Genomic DNA, 16953 nt, shown 5'->3' on the forward strand with positions numbered 1-16953 from the left:
ACCATGTAAATGATGAGTTCAATTACCTGTCTCTCTCCCACTCTGGAACTGTGTTCTTGGTTGCACAGGAACAGGGAGAACAATCCAATGTCCAACAATTACAAGCCAATAAAGCAGAGTACCTGATAGCAGGAATGCAAGAAAGATGGTCTCGTGTTCTTGCTTTGAACAGCCAAGAAAGGAGCTCTGCCATTGTATGTGGACCGCAGAGGATTAAAAAGCAACGGAAAGCAGCAGCCCCAAATAACATCCAAACCAAATCAAATCTCTCTCAGAAGTCTTCCCGTCTGTTCAATCTTAGATTCACCAAACAGATTGAGGGGAAGAAGACATTGAGCTTAGTCAATCCCAAGAAAGTTGTGGGATAAGGCTCTAACGATGAAGATCAAAAGAGAAAGTACAAATTTTCTCTAATTCTTCGAATAATTTAGCATTGAAACATTTTGACTTACAGCTAAAATAATCCAACAAGAGAAATAAAGGCACAGGTGCATCATATATAACCTTCATGTCGAATTTCCGGCTGTTACATGTTTTAACTTATAAAACATGCACGTTGGTCAGTATGTCCCCTAGATAGCTGATGCCTAAAGGGCTTCAGTCTCAGAAACAGATAAGAACAACAAATAAAGCAGGATGTGATTATAGAATATAGCTGACTACAGCTACAAGAGAATATTAATGGATTGAGGTTTAATTCTTGAAAAAAAAACAGCTTAATTTGAATAAAACTCATTAAAGTGGCTAATGCATTCCACAGTACCAAAAATCAGTTCATCATGACTTACAAGAATCAGTTTATAACGACTAATCTACCAGAATAATACATGAAGGGTTATTTGTAGTTGAGTCAATATCATCATGACTGCTTCATCTCAATAATGCTAGGCTCGCTTACATGAATCATTATCCTCAGCTAATTTAATTTCATCACAAAATTAACCTTCTTAAACTCTTTCTTCACCATTCTGTGCATATCATTTTTAGCCCTACTGACAGTGACAGAATCTTCTTATAACATTTTCTTTTATAAAAAAAGATCACCTTGGTGCAATAATGCATCAATCTGGACAGCAGTTTCAGATGCCATCAAAGATGTGTGCAGAAGCAACCTCACCAAGCCCATACCCTTGACAATAGAGGCTAAGGCCAGGAATTTAATAATTTCCAAGCGTAAGCTGAACTTCCGGTGCCTCGTGTACTTCAGAAAAATAGCTGCCTTCCAAGTGATTTCATAGATCTTGGGATGTGCTGTATGAAAGTTAGGAAACTAATGGATTTGATCTATGGCCCTTACTATCATTTTTTAAGCCTATCTGATCCTTGATCTATAAAATGAATATAAAAGCAACTGTTAGGATTTTCCTGATCTTTTATCAAAACTTCTCTTTTGGGGGATGGGGGAACATGCATTTTTTCTCAGATATTACCCAAACCTAGAGTGATATCTCCCCAGTTACAAGCCAAATTTGGAACATTCTATTCAGATCCTGCTTTGGCATGACCGTGAAGGATTGGAAAACAGAGCCATCCCAAAGAAAAAGTAATATTGCAGTAGATAGAGTCTGTTCAACTTTGAACAGTCAAACTTGATCATTTTTATTGTGGTAACCTAGCGATGAAAACACTAGGTGTACCCAAGAAAGGTGCTTCAAGTCAAGAGATATTGACAAAAACAAAAGAAGGCAAGGGAACTCTTTACAGACCAAGCCATAGAGTCATCCTCTTAAACATACTGACTTATTCTGAGAACAAGGACAATCCTAGAGTCATCTTTGGGGACGTTTTCATTCATACATGGGCTGTCATGTCATCAACAGAGCTGATAATTGAAAGTCAGTGTTAGGCTGGTAGTTCTTGTTAATGAGATGATAATAACAGGCACTATCTGCTTCACCTGATATCTCTCATCAAGAATTCATGCAGTATAAATATGCATAATGCAGAAGCACATTTCAAGAAAAAAACTACGGTTAAAAATTGATATCACCAAAAAGGTATAAAAGAAATCCACAGAATCTATAATTGCAACTACTTCACCTGATAGGCAGTAGATTGGGGAATGGCACAACAAATTCAGGTACCATCCCCTAGGCTCACTGTAATTTGATAACTGTAGAATTTCGCCTCTTAAGAAAAAATGCAGGACACACAAGAATTCCACAACAACTAGGTTATAGCAGGATGGAGCAAGGATAGAGCATGATTAATAAGACAAAGAAACCTTCCCACTAACTTCCACAATTGCAATCTTCAGAGATGTCTAAATACGCACCTACCACCTAAGAGCTCACCAATTCGCCTAAAACCCGAAGAACTGAATAAGGGCACTTACATCCCACATTTCCTCTACTTGAGCATTCGATCAGGTATATTCATGATTCATTACAAAAAAAAAAAAAAGAGTTTTGAAAAGCCAATCCAGTTTGTAGAGGAAAAGTAGATTCCAGAAAAGCGAAAAAGAATTTAAAAAAGAAGAAAAGAAAGCAGTCAAAGTATCAGCTTACTTCAGCCCCTCTAACATTTAGGATCCCAAAGCTAGAAAAAGGAAAAAAGAAACAAACTTTACAAAACCTTTTTAAGAGTCTAATTTCCGGGAGAAAGCATCCTCTTTGCGCTCTTTCTCCCCCCGAACTCTCTGGTAAAACTATCGACCACACGTTGCTGAGACTCAAGAATCATCTCCATCCGCTTCATTTCCATGTCCATCCTCATCCTTTCAATCTCCCTGGCCATGTCCATTTTCATCTGCTCCACTCTCATAAACCCTTCCCCAAGAAGTCTTATAGAGGAAACCATCTCAGCCATTGGATTACTTTTTCGCTTTTTGGATAAGGAGTGCCTCCGGAGCATCATGGGATCAGAGTTAGATTTAGGTTTAGATGGGCTGTTGACAGGAATAGGGCTTCTGTCGACCTTGGGCATACGGAAACGGACGCCGACTCCGTTGGACATGAGACGGTGGAGACTGCGGGTATTGGGTTTATCATCTTCCTCAGAGGAGGAGGGCGGACTCTGGTTGGCATAATTGGAATAGGAGCGGGATGAGTGGATCCTGTGTTTGGCAGGAACATGGGGAGGGGGGCGGGCAACGCTGACGGCAATCGCATTGCCAGCGCCAGGACCACCGGTACCGCCGGAACCACCGGTTTCCATGGCCTCCATCTTACGAAAATAGAGCCAGGACGGAAGCGGGGCACCAGCAAGCACCCGCTGACGCTCGGTGCGGTAGCGCTTGCGGAGCTTCTCGATCTTATGGCGACACTGGACGGCAGTCTTGGAAGGCGGGGAGAAATTGCAACGCCGGGCGACGGAATCGGCAACCTCCTGCCAGTGGGAGGCCTTGAGGTTGCCGCGGCGGAGGGAGTGCCACTTCTCGCGGTAGGCATCAATGAGAGCTACGGTCTCGTCGTGGGTCCAACACGGAGGGGGGAGACGGCGGGAGGAAGGGGGAGGCGGGGGAGGAGGTTGGTGCTGTCGCTCCTCCTCTTGTTGCTTCTGCCGCTCTTCATCATCATCCTCCTCCTCCTCCTCCTCCTGCCCATCGTCTTTCCTATCTTGCTGCTGCTTCTCCGGCTGTAGATCTTCGTCCTCATGCTGTCGCTGCTCTTCTTCCTGTTGCTGCGGGAAAGGGGATTGGGGAGAAGGAGAAGGGGAAGGAGAGGAAGAGGCCATGAAAGAAAAAGAGGAGCGGCGTAGGTAAGAGTCAGAAAGGGGGAGGGGTGAAAGGGGTGGTGGTGCATTGTCTTTATCGGAATGAATGAAAATTAGGGGAGCCGCCGCTGATGATAGGATTATCGGTGGCGCACGTGGCTTAAGCTGCGCACCCTCCAGCGAGGCGCTGGCGCCAGCGGTGGCGGTGGGGGGAGGGGTCTAAGCGCGCCGAGGGTGGGGGCGCTTTTCATTGATTATCAAACCAAAACTCTAAAAGAAGACGCGCCTGGCCAGTGCCGCACTGCCCCTCCCCCGGCCCCCGCCCTCCCTACCCCCTCTGACCCCTCCTTTTTTCCAGCCTTTTTTTTAACTTCCCACAGGTCACACCCACGTGAAAGAGAGAGAGAGAGAGAGACAAGGCCGAAAACAAAGACCCCCGCTCTCCGCCGTAATTTTGGTTCGACGCGAAATCGTGTAAAACGGGACCCGGTTCCATCCTTGCAACTTGCAACCTTGGCATTGAATTGAGCCGGTTCACGAACAGCTCAAGCTTAACCGAACTATGGTTCAGTTAAAAAACAAGTGAGTTGGTTCGTTAACTTAACGGGGGCCCAGGAGGCAGGAGCCGGGAGCTGGAGTTATCTTCGACTCTTCGAGTTTGACTTCAATTTATTCCTCCCCTTATCTATCGTTTGCCGTCACCGATCCTTATCACTGTCCAGCCTCTCCCGTCCGTTGCCATGGTCGTCTCCATCGCCGTGGACAGTTGCTTGTTGGCCGCTTTCATCACAAACTCCCTTACCCGTTGTCTCAGTAGCCACTATCTTCGTCGCTAATTTTGTTGCCGCTGTAGCTATCACCTTTGTCGTAACCATCACCAACGACAGTTCTTCGCAGGCATCGCTAGACCCCCTTGCCCCGCGTCGAAAACCAAAGACCTAAGTTAGGGGAGAAATAATTTTTTCCCTGCACACACAAAGATCACAAGCACATAAAAAAAAAACTGTTTCTTGAACTTTGGCTGTCTCTTCCTCATGGCTCTAGAAGAGACTCATATTGTTTCATTTACTTTCTTAATGCTAACTCCACTCAAGTTTTTAGAAGAACAGATTGGTAACATTTCAAAACTACTGTTATATGAATCCATGCTATGAAAAAAAAAATGAAAAATGGGCATATGATGATTTGGTTTTCCAATCTTTGAATCAGAACAATCTGATCGAGTACAAATGGACAAAACTAACATTACTTTTGAAAAGGATATTTGTGTTTGATTATTAAATAAAGTTTATACATAATTATACACCTTTTATGAATAATTTTATGCAGTGTATAAATAATTTTATGCAAGGTTAATATACATAAATCATGTATAATTTTAAGTAAAATGTATGCATAGTTTTGTATATAATTTATTTGACTTATATTTTATGCAAAATTTTAAATATAGGTTAGAACTCAAACTGAACTCGAATTCAGTTAAAATTATTGGACTCAAACCTCAAGGTTAGGTTCTGCTTGAACTTGAATTCGAAATATTTAAATCAAACTCAGCTCAGAAATAGACAGGTTTAGAATCAGCTTGATTCGATGCTACCCTAGTCTTCAGTAGATTCTATTGTAATTCTACAAATTGGAGTTTGATATCTACAAACACGTTTTGTGCAAAAAACTTTGACAGATTCTCTTTGAGTATTAAGCGATTTTTTAAGCATCGCCGCATTGACTTCTCGTTAACAACAATGTGATTTCCCATGAGGAAACCAACTATATTTGTGCAATGGATGGGATGCAATTTTACAGATATAATATTTTCACAAAGCTTAAGGCATGATTTCACTTCACTATTCTGGCAAAGACAGCACACGGAACGTCCAAAATAAAGCTACATGAGGTTGCTCATAAGGTTGGAGTGCCTCAGTAATTGAAGTAAAAACAAGTCAAAGTCCAATGGAATATTGACTTGCAATCAATTATCTTGGAAAGACTGAAAAAACCTAAAGGATGAAGCGTATCTTCGAGAGTGTTAAGGACTTTGATTGAGCCTTCTGGGTGGAGAGATGATAGAGTCCATACCGTCCTTCCCATTAAGGAATCAGGACACTTCAAGGGCATTTCCTTTGAATATATGATGCTCCATGCTCCTCAAACCTGTGATTATCAAACAATAGAAAGAAACCATTGATTTTTCATGCGTAGCAGAGAAGGAAGTCTGTAAACTATTTTATATACATTCAAATCAGCAGTTCTTGTTCAGATAGATTGTTCAAGACTCAAGTAAGCTAGTTAAATATGGACGTGCTTACATGCAATGTTGAGGTAGGCACGTTTCTAAGTATTTTAAAAAAGTAAAAGTTACAATTATGGCTTCTTCGAGAATTGATAACTTAGGTCTTACCATGGTATGCAAAACCAGAATGAGTCTCTTTGTTATACAGTCTGCCCCTTGACACAACTTGATATTTGTTCCAATTAATGTCCACTAAAACCACAATTCATATATTCACGCTTAACTAAATTTTGAACTTTGAGACGTTGAGGTCTTCATATTCCCAGTTTTCCTTTCACACCAATTTTTGCACTCATCAAATAACACTACATTCTCCACAAATAATACATACTAACTCATGATGGATGGGATGCAGCGAGGAGCAGCATGAAGACAACCGCTCATCGAGAATCATCACTGTCATGAATGCAAACAGCAACACAGAGGATCACTGCCGGAGTCTAGTTGGCAAGGAGAAATTCGATTGTGGCGTCCATGCTGCCAACAATGGCTGGATTGTGGTGTTTAGAAAGAGGAAAAGTACAATCACCGAGATACAGTCAAGACAATCGAAGCTATTCAGATATGAGCAGCAGTTACTACACATTGATGAGCTTTGGGACAAATGCATCAAGATAACTGTCTCCAACAGCCAAAAATCTTTTTTTTTTTTTAAGATTCCAAACTCCATTGGAAGGTGTAAGAAAATCAGCTTAGGGGTATTTTGGTCATTTTACATGAATGGATAATTTATATTATGACACTACTTGTTCAGTATGTTTGATTTAGTCTACGTCCAATTTTTATATTCATTGGCACAAGTAAAATGGGAGTTATAAGGAAATAAGTGTTTTCTATGTAAGAGGGGTATTTTTGTCATTTCTGTAATTTATGACTTAAAACCAAATAAATAGCATTGGGGGTTGTGCACAACCCCCAATGAAGCTCATTCAGAGCTTTGCCTTCTTTTTCTCTTCCTCCTCTCTTTCTCTCCTCTCTCTAGGTTTTTTACACTTTTTACAAGGTATCAGAGCAATAATCGTTGCTGGGAGTGCATCACCTCTCTTTTTATCTAGACGACTTCACAAAAATAGGGTTTTTCAAATCTCCTCAGTGATTGGTTGGTAAAAATTCAATTTTTCTTTTTTTTCTTCTGCCATAACCCAAGTTTACTAATTTTATCATCCTTTAAAGGATTATTCATGGCTTGATTGCCTTAAAAGGGTTAGATGTGTGTCAACTATCCCTAGACCAGTGCCTATATCATCAACCTGTATGCTGATGTTAGCGCTTATTTGGGTCTATTCATGAATTTTTTTATCTAATTGCAGTATGGTGTTGACTTGAGCATATACCACTTGCGCACATCTCATTCCTGCCTTAACCCTAGTTTTTATGAAGTGGGACCCACATCTTTGAAATTTGCGAAAGTGTTTGGATATTGTAATTGAATATTTTGGTGACTCTTTACTTATTCTATGACTGATTTGGATGAAGTTTATGTACCATTTAGAGATATGGGTGGATCTAATGGTAAAGATGTTGTGTTTATGACATATGAGAATTGACAAGACCAAATTATCTCAATTAGGCCAGATCAGTGAGAATGTTCTTGAAGGGCAAAAGGAGGACAAAGTACATTTGAGACGACACTCCAATCCCAACGATTGATGATTGGGAAACTGAAGATAACCAAGTTATGACTTGGATTGTCAACAGTATTTGATTTAACATTAAGGAATCAAGTGATGCATTGTGAAACTAGAAAGGCTATATGGGTTTCTTTAGAGTACTTGTATGCTCAAAAGAGCAAATTATCTAGAGTGCATGAATCTACACCAATTTCTTTGATCTTTAGAGCGGTAACAAGATAGTTAAACAATATTACAATGGATTTGTCGGAGTCTAGCAGGGATTGAAGAAATAATAGAACCAATTACTGATGGTGAAGTTCCTTGATGGTTTAGGTGGTGAGTTTGACAGCGTTAAGGCACAAATCCTAGCTTCAGAAGAAGTAACTTCGTTACCCACTACTTTCAATAGAATCGTGAAACAACTTTGGTATCCAAAGAAGAAAAAGGGAGTACGGAAACAGATAACACTGCACTTAATACTTTAAGCCCTAATCCTAGCCCAACAAACTCATCTCGAGGCCGGAAAGGTTAAGGGAGAGGTAGAGGTAGATACAGTTCAGGCAAAGGTCGAGGAAGTGGGTCCATGGTAGACAACATAACCATTACTCTGATAGGTGTTAGATAAAGTTTGGAAAGTCTGCCTATGCAAACTCTACCAGTCATGAGAACAGTGGAACAATATCAAAGGTTGTTGCTCCTATCTCTTCAGGGGGAGCTGATGAGATACAACAACAAATTATGCATCGCCTAGCTCAATTATCAGTTGGTTCATCTTCGATATCCATGGTTCATGCTCCTACTCCTACTACTACTCTGGCTACTTCAGGTATGTCCGCTCTTCATGTGTCCTCTTCTCCTACCTGGGATATCGATTCTGAAGCTACTGCTCACATGTCAAGTATGTCATCCGTGTTTTCTAAAATGAAAGAGTCATCACATATAAAACAAGTAAACTTAGTTGATGGGTATGTTTCCTCAATTCCAGATGTTGGTATTGATATCCTTGCATCCTCTTTGTCTCCTCAATCTGCTTTACTAGTTCCTAAATTTCCCTTAAATTTGCAATTAGCCAACGATACAACATTGTTGAGATCATCAAGAGCCAAAACTTGCAATGCATTGACTGGACTACCATATTCCGAAGATCTCTAAATGATATTGAAGCCATTGCGGATTACAACATGCTCAAGGAGATGGAACTCATTTACCATAAGCGCTTGCAAAATGACAAGCTCATTAGTGCCCCACCCCTGATGGCCTTCTCGGTGTCTTCCGGCTATGCCCTCTAGACAACCAACTTGTCAAACTCTTCCTCCACCACTGCAAGAGCTAGTCGTGCTTGGTCTTTATGTGGCACATATACAGTGCAATTCTTCACATGGAGTGATCTCCATGGAAAAATCCTAACCAAAGACAATTTGCAACGATGAGGTTCCTAGCTGGGCTCCCTTTCCTATGAGTAGCTCTATGGGTAGATTGACAAAAAGTGTTGATCACTTGCTGATCCACTACCCCTTCTCTTGGAGCATTTCGTGCTTCTTCTACAATCTTTTTGAGATACTAGTCTGCTTCCCCAGCTCCTTCAGGATGATAGATCAGTGTGTGGGTGCCAACCTTCCATTCCTCAGGAAGATCATGATGAAAGCCTAACATGACTCCAATGCTCAACATCTCCTAGCTCCACACATTCTTGAGGCCTTCAGCAACATATCCAGCAATTCCCTGAGATGTTTCTAGTCTTCTACTAGGCTCTCAGCCCCCAAGCTCCTCTGTGGTCGAATGGCAGCCACCAGTCGAAGGAATCATCAAACGCAATTTTGACGGGTCTTCCCTGGGTAACCCTAGGCCTGCTGGCTTTGGGGATTTTTCCACTCCTCTAGCACCGATCTTGCTTACTTTGTTGGCTCCCTCAAAGTGACCAACTCTAGAGCAACTCTTCAACAATTGCTTCCAAGGTTTGCTGGCTATTCTGCTATCATCATCAATTGGTGCCTGCAGAAAAAAGACCCTCCTTGGCGATTTTTTTCTTGGTTTTTTGAGATTCAGGATTTATGTTCTTCTGTCTGTTCTTAGGTTCATATCCCTTGGCAGATAATTGCCTTGCTGATTCCTTGGCCAAAGAGGGGTTGCCCTCCAATCCCTTGTCACTAGCTAACAATAACTTGGTTTATGTTTAAAGCTTACAGTAAGAAGGTTTTTTCATGACTGGCATCTCCTTCCTCAGCATGGGAGCTTCCTTTATCTCACTGATCCCCAAGAAGAGAAACGTTGAGACCCCTGATGATTTTCGTCCTATCAGCCTGATTTCAAGTTCGTACAAGATTATTGCTAGTCTCCTTGCAAATAGGCTCAAAATAGTTCTCCCACTTGTCATCAGCCATGGCCAGAGTGCTTTCTTGAAGGGTAGAAACATCTTGGACTCAGCAATGGCGGCGCATGAGTTGTTTGATAAATTTTCACGCTCGAAGGATCCAATCTTTATACTTCAGTTGGATTTAGAAAAGGCTTTCGATCAGGTAAATTGGGTTCTTTTGGACAACATCATGAGCAAGATGGGCTTCAGAGATCGTTGGAGATATTGGATAAGGAGCTGCCTGTCCTCCTCTTCGTACTCTCTTGTCTTAAATGGAACAATCTATGGTTGCTTCAATGGAACTAGAGGTTGAAGACAAGGAGATCCTCTTTCCCCTCCTCTTCAACAATGTGGCAGAATTCTTATCTGCTATACTAGTTTCAACCAAAGAATGTGGATGGCTACATCCAACCAGCTACTCCTCAACTTTCAATATACCGGTGCTTCAATATGCGGATGACACTTTGATCTTTGGAGCAGGAACGATGGACAATATAAAAAAAGTAAAGGCACTTTTAGGGCTTTTCAAAATCTGCTCAGGTCAGAAAGTCAATTGGAGGAAAACTTCTTTGATTGGGTTCAATATCAATCCAAACTCTCTCTGAAATGGCGGATGTGCTTGGTTGCGTAATCTCATCCACCCCTTGTAATAATTATCTTGGCCTTCCTCTGTTCACTGGCCGTATTTGCAAAGATCTTTGGACTCCAGTTATTGAGAAAATGGAATTGTGACTTGCATCATGGAAAGGTCATTTGCTTAGCAAGGCAGGAAGGTTGACTCTTTTGAAATCATGTATCGCTGGCATTCCAAACCATTATCTATCCTTCATGCTTTGCCCAACCTCTGTTTGGAGAAGCGCTTTCTTTGGAGAGGTAACAACCCTGATTTCAAGTACCATTTGCAAAGATCTTTGGACTCTAGTTATTGAGAAGATGGAATTGTGACTTGCATCATGGAAAGGTCATTTGCTTAGCAAGGTAGGAAGGTTGACTCTTCTGAAATCATGTATCGCTGGCATTCCAAACCATTATCTATCCTTCATGCTTTGCCCAGCCTCTGTTTGGAGAAGCGCTTTCTTTGGAGAGGTAATAACCCTGATTTCAAGTACCATTTGGTTAGCTGGGAGGAAGTTTGCCTCCTGAAGAGTTTTGGAAGTCTCGGAATCCGGCTCTCCAAAGACATGAATCAGGCCTTGCTCCTTAAATAGATTTGGCTTTTGCAATCATCGGAAAAAGCGGGGGGGGGGGGGGGGGGGGGGGGGGGGGGGGGGGGGGGGGGGGGGGGGGTGATTTAACTGATGTTGACTCCTAATACACAAGTCATTTCTTCAAAAAATATAGCCCGTTACCCATGATTGATCGATTAATCACTTTAGAATGATCTGTGATTGTTAGGTCAACGTTTTGTAAATGGGCAAAATAATGTCTTATTTGGCTCGGGTAAATATCCCACCGCAGGTTCACTTGAGAATTTAATGAGTATTTTTTGTAATCCTTAAATGTTTTGGATCCTTAGGTTATTTGCATCTTCAACATATTTCATGCATGCATATCCATATTTAAAACATGTTAGGATCAATTAGAAATCTCTTTCTTATAAACTTCCAAGCTATTAGGGGTTGTACTAGTGGAATTTCCCAAACATGGATAACAAAACTCTAGTGCTCATTTGTGGTGTGTGAATAAACTTTCTTTACTAACATTTATTATTGTTTTTAATTTTTTGCATACATAAACTCTAAAATTTTCATTTTGTTGTGATCAATTTGCCTTATCTTTTTGTTTACGAGAAAAATGGGAGAGTGAAAACTCAAGTTTGGATTTTTAAACAAAACATGACATCTAAAATGGAAACGCACAAATGAAGAGAGAGATAATTCTAAAGAGACTCAACTCATCTACTCCAAACTTCTGGGAAAATATGGTGCTTTCAAAGCTCGGCATTTCTTCAAATTGGTTGACATATGGGGGAAACAGAAGGAATTTATCTCCTATATGGAGGTCACTCTATCTCTTAACCTTTAAAAAAAAAAACTCTCTTAAATCCTACTTTCTCAGCGGCAGTCCGATTCTATGTGGGGGATGGCCATCATATCAGATTCTGGGAAGATTGGTGGCTAGGTGATATGCCTCTTCAGAACACCTTTCTTAGCCTCTTCAAAATTTCAAAATTGAGGAATAGTACCAATGCTGAAGTCACTGATAATGGAGGATGGAACATTCAGCCTCGTCGTGGCCTATCTGAGTTAGAAGGTCATGAAGCCAGTCCCCTGTTGGACGCTTTGCAGCCAACCAAAATTCAAGCTAACAAATCAGATAAACTAATTTGGTGGCCAGATAAAAGTGGCTCTTTCTCAATCTCTTCCGCTAATTTTGCTATTCGAGGAGGGTTCACTCGTGGTCCCAAGCATGCAATGGAATTCACATGGCGTCTCAGCACCCCCCCAAAAATAAAATTCTTCATGTGGAGTGCATGCCGCAACAAGATTCTCTCTACTGACAACCTCATAATTCGTGGCCAACTCAGAGTTGACCCCATTTGCCCTTTCTGCCATGCTAATGAAAAAATTGTTAGCCACCTGCTTCTTTTGTGCCCTGTCTCTTGGGGGATTTGGACGTCGATTCTTAGCAAAATTGGGCTCCTATTCTGCTTCCTTGAGGACTTGGTTGCCACATGTTTAATGCTCGTTGGGACTCCTATCCCCGGTCTTGGAAAATTGATCATCTCCGCTTTATCCGCATTCATCCCCTGGGGTCTCTGGCTGGAGCGCAATCAAAGCAGATTCAATCACAAGAATAATATATTATCAAAGGAACTAGAGTAAATTAGATATAGAAAGGAAAAAGAAATTGAAGTGTGCAGTGTCACGGCTTGAAAACAGACTCACCGATGCATATAAATAGAAAGAGGAATTAAAGGCCTTCTGTTCAAGAATTGAAGTGTGAGGATCTTAATCACTCACGTTCAGATCATATACATCCTAGGACTGTCAAGATTTCTTTGAACCAAGATTTATCAAAATCATCGATTTCTGTCTTTCAATGCCCTTTTCATTTCTTCCCGATACATAGATATAAGTTTAAGTTATAAGATACATAAAATTACAATAATGCCCTTTCATAAATACAAATATACAGTAACATCCCCCCTCAAATTGATGTTGGTAAGTCAATCAACAACAATTTGCCAACCAAAAATTGATGCCGCTATCGAATCATTGCTTTGGTGAAGACATTGGCAACTTGAAGATCCGAAGAAATGTAAGGAAGAGATATCACCGACTATCCAAGGTATCTCGGATAGAATGACAATCAACCTCAATGTGCTTAGTGCGTTCATGGAAAACAGGGTTGGAGGCAATCTGAATAGCACTAGTGTTATCAGCATGAAGAGGGTAGAAGTAGTTTGAGGGAACTCAAGCTCCGCAAGAAAATCGTGTAGCCATACAATCTCAGAACAAGCAGTAGACATGGCACGATACTCAGCCTCAGTAGAGGATTTAGAAACACGATCTTGTTTCTTACGTCTCCAAAATCAAGGCATCACCTAATAGTAGATTGACGTGTATCTGGACACCCAGCCCAATCAGCATCACTATAAGCAATAAGTTGAAGAGAGGAGCCGGTAGGAAAGAATAACCAATGAGTAGGAGAACCTCAAAGATAGCAGATGATTCGCCGAACTACAGCAATATAGAGATGACAAGGAGAGGACATGAACTGACTGACATGATGAACGGCATAGGAGATATTAGGGCGAGTAGTGGTCAAGTAGATGGGACTCCCAACCAGGCGCCGATAGAGAGTAGGGTCATCTAGAAGGTTCCCTTCATCTTTCCTGTATTTGACATTTACCTCCATAGGAGTATCAACAGAAGAAGTATCCTCCAAACCAGCCAAGGTAATAATATTTTGAATATACTTATGCTGGTTTGAGAAAATACCATTGGCCCGATGATGGACTTCTAGGCCTAAGAAGTATGCGAGCTGGCCAAGATCTTTCATATGGAAAGTGGCATGCAACAGCTATTGAAACTTAGTAATCAAACCACAGTCAGTTCTAGTAATAATAATATCATCCACATAAACCAAGATAAGGACTATACCCGATGCCGACTTGTGGAAGAAGAGAGAAGAATCATACTGACTTTGTGTAAACCTGAAGGTAAAAAGCGTACTGCGAAACTTCTCAAACTAAGCCTGGAGAGCTTGCTTGAGTCCATATAGAGAACGCCGTAGCTTACAGACATCATGAGGAGAAGTAGTCATACCACAGGGAAGCTTCATGTAGATCTCTTCGTGAAGATCACCGTGAAGAAAGGCATTCTTCACATCCATTTGATGCAGTTGCCATGATTGGGAAGCAGCAATAGCTAAGATAGTATGAACTGTGGTCATTTTGACAACAAGAGCAAATGTATCCTCATAATCAATCCCATATTCCTGTTTGTTGCTTAGAGCTACTAGGTGAGTTTTGTACCGATCCAAAGAGCCATCAGAGCGAAGTTTTACAAAGAAAACCCATTTACTCCCAAAAGGCTTAATTGTAGGAGGACAAAGAACAATATCCCAAGTGTGATTCTCCTCAAGTGCTCGAAGTTCCCAATGAGGATGCCATGGCCTGTTTGTAACAAGTGGGAATGGAAATAGAGGTTAAAGTAGCCACAGGATAGATAGTGGAGGAGAAACCATACCAATGAGGATGCCGAGAAGGGCGAGTAGACCAGCGAAGAGTGGTGGAAGCTGGAGCAGGAGTAGGATCAGGCGCCAAGACAGATCGTGAGGGGGCACAAAGGAAGTGGAACCAGACTCATGTCTACTACGTCTTCCATACACAAAACCAGGTTTGAACTTTTCCACAATTGTCGGAGAATCATCAAAGCTAGGCAGAAGAGCTAAAGATGCGGATGGCAGCTCAACATGAGATGGAAAGAAATATTGATTTTCAAAGAAAACCACATTCCGAGAAACACGTATACGACGAGCATGTGGATCATAACAAACATAACCCTTTTGAGGTATAACATAACCAAGAAAAACACACTTAACTGATTGAGCTTTTATGTCGTTCATGAGAAGGGAGATGCACAAAACAAACACAACAAAATGTCTGAAGTTCAGAATATGAAGGACAAGCCAAACAACTTAAAGAAGGGAGAAACATGATGAAATGTAGGAGAAGGTAAGCGATTGATTAAATGAACCGAAGTAGAAAACGCTTCACACAAAAAACGAGAAGGAACAGATGATTCAAGTAAAAGGGTTCTGACCACATAAAAAAGATGACAATTTTTTCGCTCAGCAACACCATTTTGTTGTGGTGTCAAAGGACGAGAGACGATCCCTTTGCGTTGAAGAAAGTCCCGAAACTCATTAGACATGTATTCTCTGCCAGAATCAGAGCGCAAGACTTTGATGCTGGCAAAGAATTAAGTCTCTGGAAGTGCAAGAAAATGCTTAAATACTAAAAAAACTTCGGCCTTAGCCCGTAGAAAGTAAACCCAAGTAAACCAACTACAGTCATCAATAAAGGTGATAAAGTACTTGTAATGCGCTTGAGAAACAACAAGTGTAATCCCCCAAACATCAGTATGAATAATATTGAAACATTGTAAGGCATGAGATGCATGATGAGGAAAAGGTAGAACTTTACTTTTGCCAAGTTTGCATGATGGACATTCAAAACAAAGATCAAGAGAAGAACATGATTTTTGTCCCAATACACTAGAACTAAATGATTTTCGAATTACATCAGAGTTTGGGTGGCCTAGACGCTTATGCCACATCTTAGGTCCAAAACTAACAACATTACATGCAAATGAAAGAAAAGGAAAACTAGGACTAATGGTGGAAGGAAAAACATAGAGAGGAAAGAGTTGTTCCACCATTAACCAACAGAAATAAGATTTGTGGAAAGGTCAGGAGACAAAACATCAGTTAAGCAAGAGGAAAGATCACCAACAGCACTGATAGGCAGAGAACTGCCATTAGTAGTGTTAATTTTCTGATTTCCGTCATAATTTCTGACATTGGAAAGAGAAACAATAATATTGGTGATATGGTTAGAAGCTTCGGAGTCAAAATATCATGACTTAGAAGAAACTTTATGATTACCTGAGAGCCCAAAAGTAGAGGAAACAAAAATGATCATCTGTTGTACTATCTCAGGAGTGAGCATGTTCGGGTTTGCAGAGGTTGTAGGTGCAGCAAGAATAGGAACAATCGGCGAGGCAACAGGCAATACAGTAGAACTAGAGGCACCAGCGGAGGCATGATAAGCAATACCATGCTTCCTTTCAGGTCAAATGGGGTAGGCAGAGATGATATGACCTTGTTTTTTGCAGTAGTTACAAAACTTCCTAGGGTAATCCCAAGCAATATGACCAAAATCTTTACAACTAAAGCAGTAAACAGCACGCATGTCTCTTCCCTTATTCCTCCCCTGGGTTGCATCAGCCACAGCCAACCTGAGTTACTATACGTTGCTCCTCACAAAGAAGTTCACTGAACAAGCATCTAAAGATGGTACAGGATGAGGATTAGACCGTGCAATTTCAAAATCAAAACGGAGCTTCATCAACAATTGATCTCTCTTGCTGGTTTCATGCACTGCTTGAATAGTAGAGAGAGCTGCAACGGGAACATGAGAATAAATAATGTCTGCATAGTAAACCCAAAGGTTTTGAAAATCAGAAAAATATTCCTTAATGGAGAGACTTCCTTGTGTGAAATTAGCCATCTCATACTCCAATTGAAAACGCCGACCCGTGTTGTCTTAATGGTAAACCTTGGCGAGGTAACTCCATATGTCAACCGCATTTCTATAAGGCCGCAGATTGAGAACAAAGTGAGGCTCAACGGAGCCAAGGATCCAGGTCATGACCCTAGCATCCTTGACTGTCCACTTGGATAAAGCCTCAGCCTCTCTTGGTGCGGGATCACTCCCATCAATATGACCCTATAACTCCTTTCCCATAACGAATAAACGAAACTAAAATTCTCAAGCAGTGTAATTTTTACCCGTGAAACAAATAGGGAAAGAG

At 41.1% G+C, this 16953-nt stretch overlaps 2 protein-coding genes across 5 annotated transcripts in view; both read right to left on the minus strand.

The window, feature by feature from the left end:
* Positions 1-2444: 2444 nt before the first annotated feature.
* On the minus strand, positions 2445-3942 carry LOC137948637 (trihelix transcription factor ENAP1-like). The gene has a single exon (XM_068794749.1). The coding sequence runs from the start codon at positions 3673-3675 to the stop codon at positions 2587-2589; it is 1089 nt and encodes a 362-aa protein (XP_068650850.1). The 5' UTR covers positions 3676-3942; the 3' UTR covers positions 2445-2586.
* Positions 3943-5387: 1445 nt separating this feature from the next.
* The window catches only part of LOC137947849 (actin-related protein 4-like), a 52462-nt gene continuing 40896 nt past the window's right edge, over positions 5388-16953 (minus strand). For all 4 annotated transcript variants that reach the window (XM_068793658.1, XM_068793657.1, XM_068793655.1 and 1 more), the window contains exon 21: positions 5388-5805. In XM_068793658.1, the coding sequence (XP_068649759.1) occupies positions 5800-5805 (6 nt within the window). In that variant the 3' untranslated portion in view covers positions 5388-5799. The remainder of the gene's footprint in view (positions 5806-16953) is intronic.

Source organism: Aristolochia californica, unplaced genomic scaffold (assembly GCF_029961685.1).
Source record: "Aristolochia californica isolate CCGP_79_NKW_82.1479 unplaced genomic scaffold, dmAriCali1.0.hap1 SCAF_13, whole genome shotgun sequence".
Taxonomy (NCBI): domain Eukaryota; kingdom Viridiplantae; phylum Streptophyta; class Magnoliopsida; order Piperales; family Aristolochiaceae; genus Aristolochia; species Aristolochia californica.

Coding starts and splice junctions, on each gene's coding strand:
- LOC137948637 (XM_068794749.1), bottom strand. CDS start 3,675: ATGGCCTCTTCCTCTCCTTCCCCTTCTCCTTCTCCCCAATCCCCTTTC.